At 32.9% G+C, this 16,102-nt stretch overlaps 3 protein-coding genes across 3 annotated transcripts; 2 read left to right on the top strand and 1 right to left on the bottom strand.

Moving 5' to 3' along the window:
- Positions 1-1,374: 1,374 nt before the first annotated feature.
- On the bottom strand, positions 1,375-3,949 carry LOC114371253. The gene is made up of 3 exons (XM_028328716.1): positions 3,686-3,949; positions 1,804-3,552; positions 1,375-1,708 (listed from the first exon to the last, which is right to left on the bottom strand). The coding sequence occupies exon 2, from the start codon at positions 3,353-3,355 to the stop codon at positions 2,750-2,752; it is 606 nt and encodes a 201-aa protein (XP_028184517.1). The 5' UTR covers positions 3,356-3,552; positions 3,686-3,949; the 3' UTR covers positions 1,375-1,708; positions 1,804-2,749.
- A 5,824-nt stretch (positions 3,950-9,773) lies between these two features.
- LOC114370180 lies at positions 9,774-10,199 on the top strand. The gene has a single exon (XM_028327467.1). It carries the CDS (start codon positions 9,774-9,776, stop codon positions 10,197-10,199), a length of 426 nt encoding a protein of 141 aa, XP_028183268.1.
- Positions 10,200-13,159: 2,960 nt separating this feature from the next.
- Positions 13,160-14,814, top strand: LOC114370580 (late embryogenesis abundant protein D-34-like). The gene is made up of 3 exons (XM_028327975.1): positions 13,160-13,869; positions 14,129-14,282; positions 14,436-14,814. Exons 1-3 carry the CDS (start codon positions 13,255-13,257, stop codon positions 14,453-14,455), a joined length of 789 nt encoding a protein of 262 aa, XP_028183776.1. The 5' UTR covers positions 13,160-13,254; the 3' UTR covers positions 14,456-14,814.
- The last annotated feature ends 1,288 nt before the right edge of the window (positions 14,815-16,102 follow it).

Below are 16,102 nucleotides of genomic sequence, written 5' to 3'. Positions count from 1 at the left end.
CGAAATCAAGTTCTGAATGAATTAAGAGAAAATAATATTTATAAATGACTTTTGATCTTGACTCAAACAATTTAGGTTTAATTGTAAATTTGGTTCTCCTATTTTATCTCAATTCATGAATTTAGTCTCCCTATAATTTAATTTATCAATTGAGTCTTTCATTTTGTTTTTCAATCTGATAATTTTGATCCTGAATTTCAAATTTGAATGTTGACCGTTAATTTTTTTTTACATTGATCATCACGTGTCGTGCTTTTATTAGACATTGATTAGATGCACAAAATTCAGTTCCAATAAGACAATTAGGAGGACTAAATTTCCAATTAAGCCAATGTAAGACTTTGTAACAACAAAAAATGTTATTACTTCAGCCTGAGCCTGAGACTGTGTATCCCAAATATGAAAATGAAAGTAAATGACAAACAGGACTTACTAGTGCGCATGAAAATCACCAGCAACCTTGAGTAGCTAGTCTTGTACCTAGAGAATCATTAATTAAAAAAATTGACGTTCGGGAAGGCTCAGTTCAACTTATAGGGTGAAAACAAGAACACAATGGAATTGGGACCCAAGGTACTGTAAAGTGAGCACGCTAAAATGCCGAGATGCTCAATTAATTGTGACAAGGAACAAACAAAAGTAACCTAAAAGATGGCGACTCCTTTGACATCTGCTAGAATTATTAGTTACTAGGGATGACAAACTAACCACATTCAGACATTCGTATTTAACCAAATAGTTGAAATGTTTCCCGTGAATAGTTAGTTCTGTACAAATACAGTAAAGCAATTAAATAACAAAACAGTTACACCTTGAAATTATCCTCGTAGCTGAAATTATTTAATTGAGAGAACTTTTACAAAAGTCAGGGTGCATAAGTTGATTTAACTTACAGAAGAACATTGCTTTATTATACATCTTTATTTTGTTCTCAGTATATCAATGTAGTGATATCAAAAGAACACTGTTGTATATCAGTTTTCTCATGTACTGTACTGCTCAGACACATTGATAATACCACTACTAAGTTGCAACCATATTCACCTACTAAGTTGCAACCATATTGATTTAGAATTAGGTCAGCCAACACACTAACTTTCGCCAATGCGAAGAAAACTAAGAAGTGGATTCGTTGAGATCATATGCACTGAACTGAACAAAGTGAAGTACCCTGACATACTAAAATATTTTGATTTATGAGGAATGTTGTATACCACTCCACGTTCCCGCGTGTAAATTGGTTTATCCGAAGGAACCAAACATGCAGTTTCCAAAGCAGGAAAACAGACCTTTCTGAATTGGAATTGTTTAAACATGATACCAAATCTTTGATGCGTGAGAATCATTACTGAATATTTCATAGCCCAAGTTCCATCAATATTTGGAAACCAATTCATTTAAAAGATCAAACAACTGACAACAGATACAACAGTTCATAAAATGTAGATAATCATGCCATAGGACATAGCTTCCGAAGAACAGCTATATAAATTAACAAGGAGATTTAATTCAGATACAAAATGTTGTATAGTTAAGAGTCAGTAACATATTCCAGCAGACCAAACAAAATCCACAAGTAACTGAGGCAGAAAGAAAGAAACACAGACAAATTTATGAGCCACAACGGACATTAGGGAGAAAAACTGAGTTGCAACTGACCACATCTCACAAGTCACGATCCAAACAAACTTCATAAAGTTTTGCCACCCTGATAACACAGTGAACAGTTCTTAGCAACTGCAATGTAATGGCATGAAAAGAATATAGCAGAAGTATTTAAATAATCAACAAGTGAGATCATACCTTAAAATTTGGCATAGAACGGTCAACACACCCCATGAAAATGGAAGATAAGCCAGGAGAGAACTAGGTCTAGGACTAAGGAAATAAGCATTACTCGGAATGAAACATATCAGGGGTTTACTAGTAGGTGGAGTGACATGGATTAATCCTAAAAACTGAAGCAGATACTGCAAAAGACTACTACCAATCCCTTCTTACTTTTCTTTGAAAAAAAACAGAAAAGATGATGAAGGGGTAAACTACACCCTCACTGAGGGTAGCTAAATACAAAGTTAACCAAAGAGAAACAAAGATGACTAGAGGAAAAGAAAGACAGGTGAGGAAGGTAGTAACTAGCAAACAGCATTACCATCTAGAAGACTGATATGACAGTGATGCACACTATATACATAATTAGAATATAAGTTTGAATGGTTAAGGATTGTAGAAAGAAGAAACAGATAGAGAGAGAAGGGCAGGAAGGGGAGGGGAGGATTTTGCAGTATATAAATAATATCTAAAGCAAGAGGCCTAAATCCTACGCAAGAATAAGGGAAAGTTAACCATTCTGTGAGGAGGAGATGATGCTGAGAACTATGTATCATAAATACAGGATTCTTCAGGTCCAATAGATTAAATCAATGTCAACCCAAGTCTATTCCATGCCACTTCTACCCATTACCACTATTCTATATACCAAACATTTTCATCGAAGCTTCCATCAAGTTGTACAATCCATAGCAAAGCCTGCTTTCAATAGATTCCTCTAGTATACACCCAGTTACCCTCTCCACAGCTAAAAGCTTGATCCAAATTCCAAAATCTGGAGATTGTTGACCCACCATCACAGCCCAGATTGTCAAGGGCAACACCACAACCAAAGGCAACATAAACCAACTAAGACTACAAACTTTATTTGGTATCTATACACATCTAACACTAACAGGAGCCTATTGCTCCTTCCATTTCAGTCATCATTGATGTTAAGATTAAGAATGCGACACAGGGTCTTAGTCGCAGCAGAATCAGCATTATCATCAAAGAAATCCCTTGTAAAAGGCAAATCCAAAAGCTCCCTGCTAGGGGAAGAGGGCGCAGACTTAGCCACAGGGTGCATTTCAATCTCAGGGGAGGAGGAACCAGGGAGATCAAGAGACACGGTCCTCTTCGGCCAGACGGAAAACTTGGGAATTGGCAAGGAACTGGGAGGTGGTGAGTTTGAGTAGGTAGGTCCAGCCCACAATTCAGAAAGCAAAAGACCCCCACCATTAGGGACATCTTCACTCTCTTCTTTTCTATAAGCTTTACCATTGATGGGAATTGGGGTGCTCTTAGGAGTAACTTTTACTTTCCCAACCATTTTGTTATCAGAGTTAGGTGGTGTTTTGGGAGAACCATGATGCGATTTCAAAGGTGTTGGCAATATACCAGTTCTCCCAGACTCAAAAGTTCTGCAATTGATATCCCTAAAGCCCCTTGAAGGTGACCCCCCAAATCGAGCATGACCCTGTGACTTGGACCTGTTGTAGTATTGGTTCTTATTATGCTGCTCAACAACAAAAAGGGTCTCCATAACCACAATCGCTGAGTAAGATAGCGACTTAAAGGCTCAATCCACAAGATCCAAGTGCTACAACTCAGTACGAGGTTTCAGAAACAAGCACACAACCAAAATCTTTGCCTTTTTAAACATGTAACCGAAATTATTTTCCCACCACACCACACAACCGATTCAAATCAACCACATAAACTTTCTCAGAATCTCAGACACTGAAAAAAAAATAAAGCGAAAAATACAGAAATTAATAAATCACTGCCACACAAAAATAATAAGAAAAAAACTGAGCTTTCTCCTAGTCATTAAATCAAAACTTTCACAAGAAATAGGGAACACGAAAATTACCCGTCACCGACAGTGGAAGAGAGAAAAAATGAAGAAGAAACACGAGAAGGGTATGATAGTAATGTCGCTTTTCCTCGGAGCTACACTGATTTCATGGCTTTGGTTAACTTATAATAACATTGATTTTATGTATTTGTTTGGTTTGATTTAGTTTGGAAGAAATGAAAAATCTTAAAATCAGCTCCGGCCAGCAGCGGATCTGAAAATGAAATGAACCTCAACACTCAACACAAGAATCGCGTATATATCTGCATATCTGTATTAGTTAATTGCACTAGAATAAAAAATCTGTATTAATTAATGTAAAGTAGGAATGGTTGGTCTGGTCAATATGGACGATTTTTCTTTATTACTACGTCAGAGAAGATAGATTATGTCATTACAAAAAAAAAAAAGTTATGTATTGAATACATAAAAAATAATTAATTACAAAATTTGTTTTTTTTATAATAATTAACTTTAAATTATATATTAATAATATTTTGTTATTAATTAACTCTGTAAAATTATTATTTTCTTTTGTAATATATAATTATTTAATTTAATATTAAAAAATGATTAATTTAATTAATAACAATAAGTTTAACTTAAATTTATAAATTTTTTATAAAATTATTTTTTATTATGAATATTCTTTTCTCTTCTAATTATTTGTTAATGTATTTTTTTTAATTAATAATATTCATAGTCTAAAAATAATTAATATAAAAAATATTATTCGACAGATTTTATAAAAAAATATTATTTTAAATTTAAGTCTTATAAATAAAAATATAAAAAATACATATAAATAATTTCAAGAAAAATATTTATAACGCATTTTTTAAAATATTTTAAAAAAAATTCAATAAAAATCTTAAATTTTTGTGGCTCTCGCCACGTGGCTCACTTAATTTTGTAATTTCAATCAAATAATATGTATTAAGAGAATGTTTTCTAAACGCTCGTGTGATTTAAATTCATGTCACACTAGTGGTTTTATTTAACATTTTTATTTTTTTTCTATTCTTTTCAAATAAAATTAAAAATTACAACCAACGTTATGCTAATTGCTGAGCTGGGGCCAGGATTCTGCAAGTACTGAACGTTCAACAAAAAGAAAAATATTCAATGTATCTGAGAAGTTTGAGTTTACCTACTGGTGTCGGTTTCTGGCTCCATGCCACGTGGAATGACGTTACACGTGCCCGTTGTGTTGCTAACAAAAATCTGGGGTGGTTCTGTGCTTTGCTTGCCATGGGGAAACTATAAAGTGATTGAATAGAGCAGTCTGCTCCAAAAAAAATAAAAGAAAGAAAAGTATTCTTATGCTTTATTGTGCCCGCCGAAAGGTATGCCAAGAACCTACGTTTCCCAATGAAAAAGGCAAATATTTCATTTGAACTCAAATATAATTATAAGAGAAGGATTTAAATATATTTTTCATATTTATAGTATTTTTTAATAAATTTTTCATACTCTTAATATATAATAATGTCTTATAAGATCCAATAATTTAATTTAAGTATTATCTACCTTTTTATTTTTTATAAAAAATTGCTATTGATTTTTTTAATAATTTTTATTGTGAAGATAATGACATTTTTATTTTTAGACAGATATCTTCTTATTTCTTTTTCATAGTATCTATTACAAAGATAATTATATTATTTCTCTTTTTAGAAAAAAAATACTTGAATATTATTTATTTATGGAAATTACTGAATAGTACAAAGAAAACAATACACGAAAGTTAATTACAAAAACTTGAATCTACAAATACTTGAATATATATATATATATATATATATATATATAACTGTTAACCAATGAAATACAAGGAACGAGTATTTCGTACTTTTCGTCTACAATAACTTCATGCAGTATAGAACTATTCTTTATTTATTGGCTTATTTGCTCTTTTGATCACCCATTATAATCATTTATTACCACTCAAGTTTTCAGGAAATGGTTAGTAACATTTTAAATGATTACACCAACCAAATTTTGGCATTTTATACCGCTGGAAAAAATCGGGTACAATAACTAGTTAAAAGAGAAACTTGATAGCAAGGACTAAAAATCAAATAGAAAAATAATTAAGATTAGTCCAATAAAATATAGGAACTACAAACAAAAATTGGTGCTAAAAGAAAACTAGTGAATTGATAAAAGACAAAGACTGGCAAATCCATTCGAACACCATGAGCATATATATTTATTGTTGTTGGAGGCACTGGAAGAAGCCAATTTTAGTTTCTTGATGTAAATGCTTGGATTTGGCAAATCTCTCATTGGATTTAAATTGTCAGTACCTAATTAGCCTCTTCCTTACGTCCCTACCCGTCCATCCTTGTAACGAAATCCAATGAACAACCTATAACAACAAGAATCAAAATCCCTAATAAGAAATTTCCAAAGAAAAAAGTGCAACTTTACTGGGAATTCTCCAGCCACTTGGCTAAATGAACATGAATTCGCCGCCAACAAACAACAATGACAACATTACCACTCATTTCAATAAAATGAGTTACAAAAGAAATAACACAAAATGGGACATTTCTTAAAGCAACCAATAAACGAAATGAAAACTTAGCATGAATCTTGAAATTTAAGAATGTGTTCAATTTGGCATTCGATCATTTAAAGTGAGGTTTGATCCTCATTGAAAGTTGTACCTGATTTGTTTGACAAATATTTTTTTTAATTGAGTTTAACATAATTTTTATTAATCCTTCTCTTATTTTTTTTCGTTGAACATAAAAAGCTTCAAATTAAGTTACATTAAATCTACTTTTAACTAAATTAAAGTTTACAAAATTAACTTCAATCAAATTCTATATTTTAAACTGTAATCCAAACACACTTTAAAAAAATCAATTTCATTGATGCCACTTTAATCTGAAATGTTGAAGGTAAATATAAGATTGAAGAGTAGATATGTAATATTGTATGATAACAAGAGGGGGGAAAAGATTCATATTAAAAGTTGAAAAAGAGAGACAAATGACATTTTGCAATGTAGATGCCTATCGTGGGTCGAGAGTCTGTCACTATGAAAAGGAAAGATCAAATTACCTCATCTAGGTACTTCAAGTTCCCCAGGCCTAATGTATAGTATGCCAGGAAAGGTGTTCCAGCCAGTAAGTCAAAAACAATATTGGTCTTCGAGCATGATAAGTCAAAGGGTGGTAATATAGAGTCTAGTACCACAGTTGTTGTGGTCAAGAAATACAAACTTCCTTTTGTCTCATGTCACCATCTGTAGTATACACCACCTTTTCTGAACTGACAATTGAAAAGAACTAGATATTTAGGGACTATTGGTTTGCTGTTATATGAATTATAAAAAAAATTGTTCATTAAAAACAAAAGCACAATAACACTTGTTTGACAAGACCGATTTCTTAAGACAATTTTTGGAAACAATAAAGGTGCGTGTGATTGTGTTTTTGTTGTTTAGGTTTTAAAAATTATTTTATAAAACAAATTTCAAAATCTCTCTTTTAGAGAATAGATGGGAAAAGAGCAAGCGAAAGTGTACAAATTCAAATATTTAAAGCGCATTATTGATCACACAAAAAAAAGAAAAAGAAATCAAAGATAACTATGGCAACAAAATCTGTATGCCTCCTTGGCATTTTCAACAACAATGTATAAACAAAATCTACCATATAAAAGGGCCAAAGTAGCTAGGGGTATATAATTGAACATATAACTATACGAATTGTTTGTCAATTTTCTCTCATTTGATTTAGTAATTAGAGGATGAAGGATTCACAAATGTCCATTTTGCCATTGCAAATATTTCAACTCTCATTGAAAAGATTGCAAATATGACAGGGAAAATAATTTGGTTTTTCTTGATGTACGGGCCGGTAAACCTAAGCATTTCTAACTCATTCAGATAATTGCCACATACTCATACATTGATGACTAAAATTATAGAAATACCTGAGAAGCTGCAAGCCACTGAATTATGATCTAGTGTATTTGGAGGTTTAGAAACTTTTTATTTCTAGAGGGGGAACTTTCAGTTGGAAGAGCTGATTCAATAGGTTATGTTCATATCTTGCTCCGTTTGTAACCAATTGGTAATGCTGCATTTATGTAAATTTGAGATTTATAAATGCTTAATAACCGAGTGGCAGGGGTGGAAATTTGGAGACGCAATGATAATTGATGGAAAGCTGAAGCTTTGTAGATTTCAGGATGCTTGGTGGGGACATGTGACGAGCACTTTCAGGATGGCAAAGTACGTTATTGTAATCTGCTGTCAAATGTAATAACACTAAATCTCTAGGGAAATCCGTGTAATCTACTCTATTATACATTTAAATATTTAGATACTATTATTTATTCTATGATTCTATAAATTTGATTTTGATTCATGATTTATGCTCACTAATAGATATTCAGGAAACTTGTTATAAAAAATGAAATAAATATTCAAGAATCAAAACTTACCTTAAAAGAAACTTTTCTTTTACCAAATTAAGTAATTCCCTAGCTAATTGTCATAGATAATGGTGTTAGAGATCATGCACGGAATATATCTGCACAATATGAATTTATACCATCTAATCTTGCATAGTGTAGTTACACGATCTAAAAAATCATGTTCTTAAAATATTATAATTTCTATTAAAATTACCATATAAAATAGCATCCATATAATTGAAATCTTTATTAGTCACATGAATTAAATTTCCTTGTAATTAATTTCAACATCAATTTTATTTCAAATATATCATAAAGACACAGTTTTATATAGGATGAATTGCAATTTTCAAGGTGCATAATTTAAGTCAATGTAACATGCTTTTCATTTTGAATAGAGAATTTGAATTGATGAAGTTTTTTTCTTTTTTCTTTTACAACAATTGGTGAAGATAAAAGATAGGAAATTTGTCAAAGATTATTTTGACAGAATAAAGAATGTTGTGAATTGGATGGAGCTTATTGGTGAGACATCATTTACAGATCAAAATATTGTAAAAAAAAAAAATCATAATTTTGGTGTCTTATAAATTTGAAATCGATATCTATACAATTAAAAAGTCTTATGATCTGCAAACTCTCACAAACTCGCATCTATTTAGTAGATAATTGTCCTCTTCATTTGGAAATATACACCTAATTCGGATCCGATAATCGTTCTTAGTTTTTTTTTTTTTTTGAAGGGGATAATCGTTCTTAGTTTGTCTCTGAAAAATTAAACTTTCCAATGTTCTTGATTAGGTTCCTTGTAGGATCCGTAGATTACTTATTCATCATTGTAAAAAGAGCATGCCCATTCGTTGAAACTTAAAAGTTGTCTATTACTCTGTCTAAAAGAAAGCCAAAAGGAAAAAAAATATAGAGAAGAAGACTGCAGTCATTTGATGGTAGATGCTTGGACCTAAATTAAATACCATAAAAAATTGTCAAACTCGTATGCAGAATACACAACTCAATGCATATAAAAGTGTGGTTAGGCTTGGGTATAGGTTTGAATGGCTAAGAGGCACACTCAAAAGTGGAGTCTGACTATTCGATTTCAATGGGTCTTTTTATCTTGTGCCAAAGAATAATAAAAGTATCCTATTTTGCTAGCTTACACAGATTCGTGCATTTATACGAACCACTTATAACCAAACAATATTACAAGAGGTAGTATATTATTCTTAGAATACATTTATAAATGTCAGATTTTCTCTTTGGTTCTATTTCTGTTTTTTTTTTTTATATAAATATACAATTAGTCATGTCGTGATAAAGATGATAAAGACAAACAGTATGATTAGGAATGTTACGTAGGATTTCAATTCCCGAAGACAAAATTAAGACGGATTCTATTCCATTCCTTTCGTTTGGCCTAAAACCTTTTCACGATTCCTGCGGGCAAAGAAAGCAAAAGCAATTAATCAATACCCTTCCTCGTTCATAGACCATCCTCTTCAAGGGTAGTTCCGTCCAACCAAATTCACGTCGAGCCCCTATATATATATTCCCATCGAGTAACAATCCACGAATTACACCAATTTCACATGCATTTCCCTCTCTAACCATATTTACAACATCCAAACAGGGACTTAAATTACTAGAACTGGAGTTTTTAAGCTATCCCATGATGTTCGCCAAGAAACGTTCCCGGCGAGGCGTCGTTTCATCGTTGCCGAGCTCGAACGCGAAGAAGCTATTGAGACTGCCGCACGTGTTCGCGAAAATACTAGAGCTTCCTTTTCCTTCAGAAGACGACGTTTCCGTGGAGGAAACGCCGCAGTTTTTTCGGTTCGTTGCGTCGTGCAATGCCGATGGTGGCGTGAGAGCTCTGGCGATCGACATTTTTCCGGGGATAACGAAAATCGTGATAAAGAGAATGGACGGTGGTGACGTGGCGGTTCCGGGTCAGCAGCAGCAGCAGGTTCCTTCTGGCTTTGGACTGTGGCGGTTCCGGCTTCCGCCGTGGACGCAGCCGGAGATGGTTACCGCCGTGTGCAGCGGCGGGAAGCTGATGGTGACGGTGCCGAAGATCAAGAGCAGAGCAAACTGATTCGATTCCTCAACCGTACGTGGAATATATGAGAGAGGCGTGTGCTTTGAAAAGTAGCGTTTGTATATAAACTATGAGAGATGTGGCCTCTTTTGATGTTATCTTTGTCTCTAATAAAACCACGATTTCATGCCACGTGGCCTGTGTTATTTGGTTATGGTGGATCAGTTATGAACTTATTTAGGGTTTAATTATGGTAAAACATTGTTTTTCTTAATTTCTCTTGATTCCTGATCTTTGGCTTTATGGTGGAGTTTGCACTTTGCGGCACGCATGCATTTGAAGATCAGATAACGCGGCTATTGTTTGTGATTTCTTTTTCTTGCTACCAGAACTGTCACATTATATATAAAAATAGTAGATGCTCTTAGCAGTAGTACCGTGCTTGAAAAACAGTAAGAAAATCATGGATGGATTAGACACCGATTTCTCAATAATTTTTCTGTTCACCAAATCGATTCCCATAAGCATAGCCTATATAATATTATTACTTGTCACATTATTTCTTCTTGGCGCACGGAATCGATACTTAATTATATTCTAAATATATTTCGTAACTATGATATGGCTAGACGTATATGAAAGAAATGGCTTCAACGTGGGCGCATACTAAAAGTTGTGTGTGCGGTGCGATCCCCACCTGTGCCTAAAATTTAAATCCAACACTTCTGTTCTGACTTCATTTTTATGGAGTATATTGGAAACTGAAACTCTTGATAGTGATGAAGTTACGTTTCCCTCTTTTCTTCTTTTACAAAACAATATTCCATTATTTATATTATACAGTACAAAGAGAAAATTTCCAAAATGCTATAACGTCGAATCCATTTGATTTTTATTCGTCGGTTTATCAATTATGGTTTTCATTGTCCAGTGCTTGTTCCAATAAAAGAGATTTTTTTTAATGGTGATATCACTTGTTAAAAATTAGAAGTTTTTTTATCCATAAAAATTAAATACAGATAATAAAAGATTTACACATTGAGGTAGTTTCCATTGATAGCACTATCTATATCCTTTATTTCTCATAAAAAAGACTGAAGATAAACAACCATGCTATTCATCAATTATATCACAACATGCTCTGGTTTTTCAATAAAAATAGTACTAATTTTCTAACATAATAAAATGATTATAAATGAACAATATAAAACAAATATAAGTCTATTGTAGATATTAATCTTGTCAAGCTTTAGCACTGTAACAATCTGCATACCTTGGTCTGTTTATCTCATGTTAGACTGTTAACTGAGTGAATGAATTGGAAGAAAAGTAAGGACTAGTGGCAGAAATCATGGAAATAAATTCGTATTAGTTTTTTTATAGGCGCTAAAAGTTATTTTTTACACTACGTACTCTTAAAATTCTACCATTAAATGAGTTATAAAAGAAAAACATAAAATTTATATTCTTCGTTATACAGTACATACCTATGCTAAATAGAGATTTACAAGAAATATCAATCATATAAGTAACATCATTTAATATTTTTAGAAAAATAAAATAAAATAATATTAAAATGATAATATCTACTCATCCCATTTTTAAGCTACTTATCTGGACTTCTCTGAACTCATCCGATCATTTTTCCTGTAAATTTTTGCAACATATATCCAGTATATAATATCATCCACTTATTTTAGCCTTTTTTTTAATCTTAAAATGTAAAACTTGACTAACTTTATGCGTAGTTAAATCATGCATCGATATATGGTAGATTAAGAAATCCAGCTTAATTAGTTAAATCATGTTAAGTTATGTAAAGTTCTTAAAATTTTTTTAAAAAACTATTACCCTATTATAATAGAAATGACCTAATGGAATTGTTTTACATTATAATGTGTTTGTTGGAATTATGGAGAATCTTTATAAAATACCACTATAAAAAATTTATTGTATTAGATTATCAAAGAAGGATTATGAAAAATATATGGATTCATAATAATTAATTAAATAAATGTAACAAAACCTGAAAAATAATCACCAATAATTGGTTTGATGAATTTCCTTAATGAAATCATGTCATTTTTTATGGGATTGTGGTTTTCTCTTCTTTGTATCTTAAGTTTTAAACTTATTAAGATTAGTATTATCTTTTAATGGATCAAACTGATTTTTGCTCGTTAAACTTGTTTCAATTTCTATTGATAGTATTAAATTACTTAATTTAATCCATAAAAAATATAAATAATTAATATAAATATTATAATATAATAAATTGTACACATTAATTAATTAATTAAAAATTACAAAATTCCTAACCGCGTCACCCTCTAGAGAGTCCATGGTCTAGATAACATGATCAGGTGGAATACTCACTCCTGGAAAAGAAAGAAACAATGTTAATGTTATGGTATATTTGGCACTTTATTACCTGCTGGCTGCTGCAAAGACAAAGGAGGTGGAGTACCCACTCGTATCGGTTATATACACAGCCTTACTTTACATTTTCCTTCCTTGTTACATTACTCCCCAATCGGTGCCGGTGATCGCGGCAGAGCATAGAGAAAAGAAAAGAAAAAGATGTGCATATTTTCATTTGTCTTAAATATATAAAAATATATTTTTTAATTTATTTTATCTTATTTAATGTTATTATTTTTAAAATATTTTTATTTAATTAATGTGCTAGTTTTAACGAATCTTTCAAATTTTTTATGTCAAATTTGAATGGAAAATAAGTTAAAAAAATATTTACGTTATAATAATTAAAATTTATATAATTAAATTTAATTAATTAATTTTATTAGTTAGCATGCGATTTTTATTTTTTTTATATTTGAGTACATAACTATAGAACATGAATTGATGTTCTTGGTACTTCTTAGACACATGTGTGATGCTGATGCACCTAGGTGTTCTTGAACGCGCGCCACCTGTAACGTACTCAAAGCACCGAGTGATCATCTTTCTGATGCCGACAAGGGTAAATTTCCTTTTCTCATTTCTTCTACTCTGCTATCCGGCCATTTATATAAATTCCAAGTCGCAAATCCAAAGCCATATTCGAACCACACAAAATTGAACTGTAATTGTAGTAGTAGACAGTAGCACCATGAGCCAGGAACAGCTCAAGAAACCTCAAGGGGAGCAGGACCCCATCAAATACGGCGACGTTTTCAAAGTCTCCGACGAACTCGCTTTCAAACCCATCGCGCCAAGAGACGCAGCTCTCATGCAAGCCACGGAGAACCAAGCATTGGGCCAAACTCAAAAAGGAGGTCCCGCCTCGGTGATGCAATCCGCTGCAACCGAAAACCTCCGCGCCGGCGTCGTTGGCCGCCAAGACATCTCCGACGTGGCGAGGAACGAAGGCGTGAGCGTGACCGAAACCAAAGTGGGCTGCCACCGCGTCATCACGGAGTTCGTGGGAAGACACGTGGTGGGGCAGTTCGTGGAGCCCGACGTCCCCATGAACACCCCAGGCACCGCGCTGGAGCGTGACGCCATAACCATCGGCGAGGCTCTCGAGGCATCGGCCATAGCCGGAGCAAGCGACAAGCCGGTGGATGAAAGCGACGCCGCCGCGATACAAGCTGCGGAGATGAGAGCGACAGGAAAGAACGAGACAGAGCCTGGCGGGCTGGGCGCCAGGGCCCAGTCAGCAGCCACGCGGAATACCCGTACTGTGTCCCACTCTCACAAGACAACCTTGTCTGATGTCTTAACGGTAACTTTTATTTTTAATAAAACTAATAAATAATGTTTTATTCTTATATAAGCTGGGAGAGGAGTGAAGGAGAGTAACAAAACTAATAAATAATGTCTTATTCTTATATAAGGTTGATTCAATGCATGAAAAGAGTGAAAACTTGGTAATTATATTTTTAACAAAATTAACATTTATTTTGTGTACTACTATTCTCTTTTCTTTTCTGTTTATATGATCTTGGTCAATTTTTACGTAACACGTATCATTGCGAATGTAGGATGCGAAGGAGAAGCTACCAGCGGATAAGGCGGTGACGCGAGAAGATGCGGAGGGAGTGATTGGAGCTGAGCTTAGGAACAAATTGGACATGAGAACCACCCCTGGTGGGGTCGCTGCATCCATGGCTGCAGCAGCCACACTTAATCAAAACAGCTACGATTTCTTCCTTTCATCTCTTTTGATTATTTCAACGAAAACAATGCAAATCCTGCTGACGTTTCAATCATTGTGTACATAAACTTAAGTGGTAGTAGGTTTTCATGTAATAGCTAATTAAAGTTTATGGTTTTGTGCAACACGTGCAGGACAAGTGACTGATGCGTGAAGATCTCAAGTTTCCATGCATCCAGTGGAGTTAAGTGCCATACCCTGTGGCTGCTGGGGCATCCATGGCGATAGTGTGTATGTTTAAATAAATCAAGTCACTCTGAGTTTGACTAATAAAAGTACAATAGTCTTAGTGTGTCAATTTTCTGCTTTTGTACTTTGTTTTATTGATTATGGTTATATTATTATATATAGTACTTGGATCCTCGATCGCACTTTAAGATTGTTTCTTTTAATGGTCACTTCATACCGGATCATGTTCATGAAGCAGAGTCGGGAATGTCAAAGGACGAATAGGCCCATAGCCATGTTAATGTGAGCCCTATATCGTCGGTGTCGGAATAAAACGAAGTTCCCAATTCTTGAATTGTGTACGAATCTAGACCCGAAAATAGGTTCCAAAATTGAATCGGATGAAATTATTTCAAAGTACAAAACCGAATCTTAACTCTTATTTCATACCTTCCTAATTTTAAGATTTTTTAAAAATTTGTTTCTTTTTTTAATTATATTTTTTCTAAATTTTTAGATGTATTTTCTCTTCAAGCATTGTTGAAAATAAGCAGGTGAATAAAGAGTAAATAAAAGAATAATTTTAAAATAATAATATAATTAACGCATAAATTTAATGCGGTAATTATCTTTTTAAAAGAAATAAATTAGTTGAAAGAATCTTATAGGAATAAAGATAAAGAGAATATAATTTATTTAGAAGTAAAATATTTTTTATATGAATTGATGAAGTGTATTTTTACTTTTTAGAGCAATTTAATTTATTTGTAGATATCTGTATTTTCAAAATAAATTCAAAATAATATATTCTTGTTTACTCTGTAATAATTCTTGATTCCCATGTTTAAAATCAAATCGAATAAGAGTGAATCGGATTCTTTGAGAATTTTATAGGACTACATTAACAGAAAAATTCATATAATTTTGTTACAATGCACTCTTAATTATGATGTGTTAGTGTGATAAGGCTGCTAGACTAAAAACAAGTGAAGCAACCCGAGTTAAATTCACCGTTGGGGAAGTAACATAGTCGATCAATATCATTATTCGAGTTGAGTTAAGTTCATAGTTAGACTTAGAGAATCTCTTTTGCCACATTTTCTATCTATCTGTGCGGTATGAAAACACGAAGAGCGGGTAAGGAGCATGAAGAAGAATCCCATTCTACCTCTTGGGTTGATCAGATAAATTCTCCCGAGATTGCCGGTGAAAACCATTTTGTATTTCAAAATGTGTTTGCAAGTGATGACTTTATCTTATTTCTGATTTCTGGTATTTCCATCATGACCTAGCTATTGAACCCTCGCACCTATGATGCATGGTACTGGGTACGGGATTTTCCAAAAATCTAAGATACGGGTACACTAATACAAATTTTTAAAAAATAATGAAATATGTATAGATTATAAGTGTGACTATATTTTATAAATGATAAAAAAAACATAAACAAACATAATTTATAATATAAAACGAGATTAAATTCTTCATCGTGACAAAAAAAAAATCTAAAAATAAAAAATTGTAACAAGTAAATGTTCAACTAAAACTTATGACACCTAAACATTATGATATCACACATGAACAGTTTCAATCTCATTATTTTCTTGTCTATGGTCACTGAAAAGAATTATCT

The sequence above is a fragment of the Glycine soja genome, chromosome 10, assembly GCF_004193775.1.
Source record: "Glycine soja cultivar W05 chromosome 10, ASM419377v2, whole genome shotgun sequence".
NCBI classification, from domain to species: domain Eukaryota; kingdom Viridiplantae; phylum Streptophyta; class Magnoliopsida; order Fabales; family Fabaceae; genus Glycine; species Glycine soja.
Note: the sequence above shows the minus strand (reverse complement) of the source record. Positions and strands in the feature narration are given on the sequence as shown.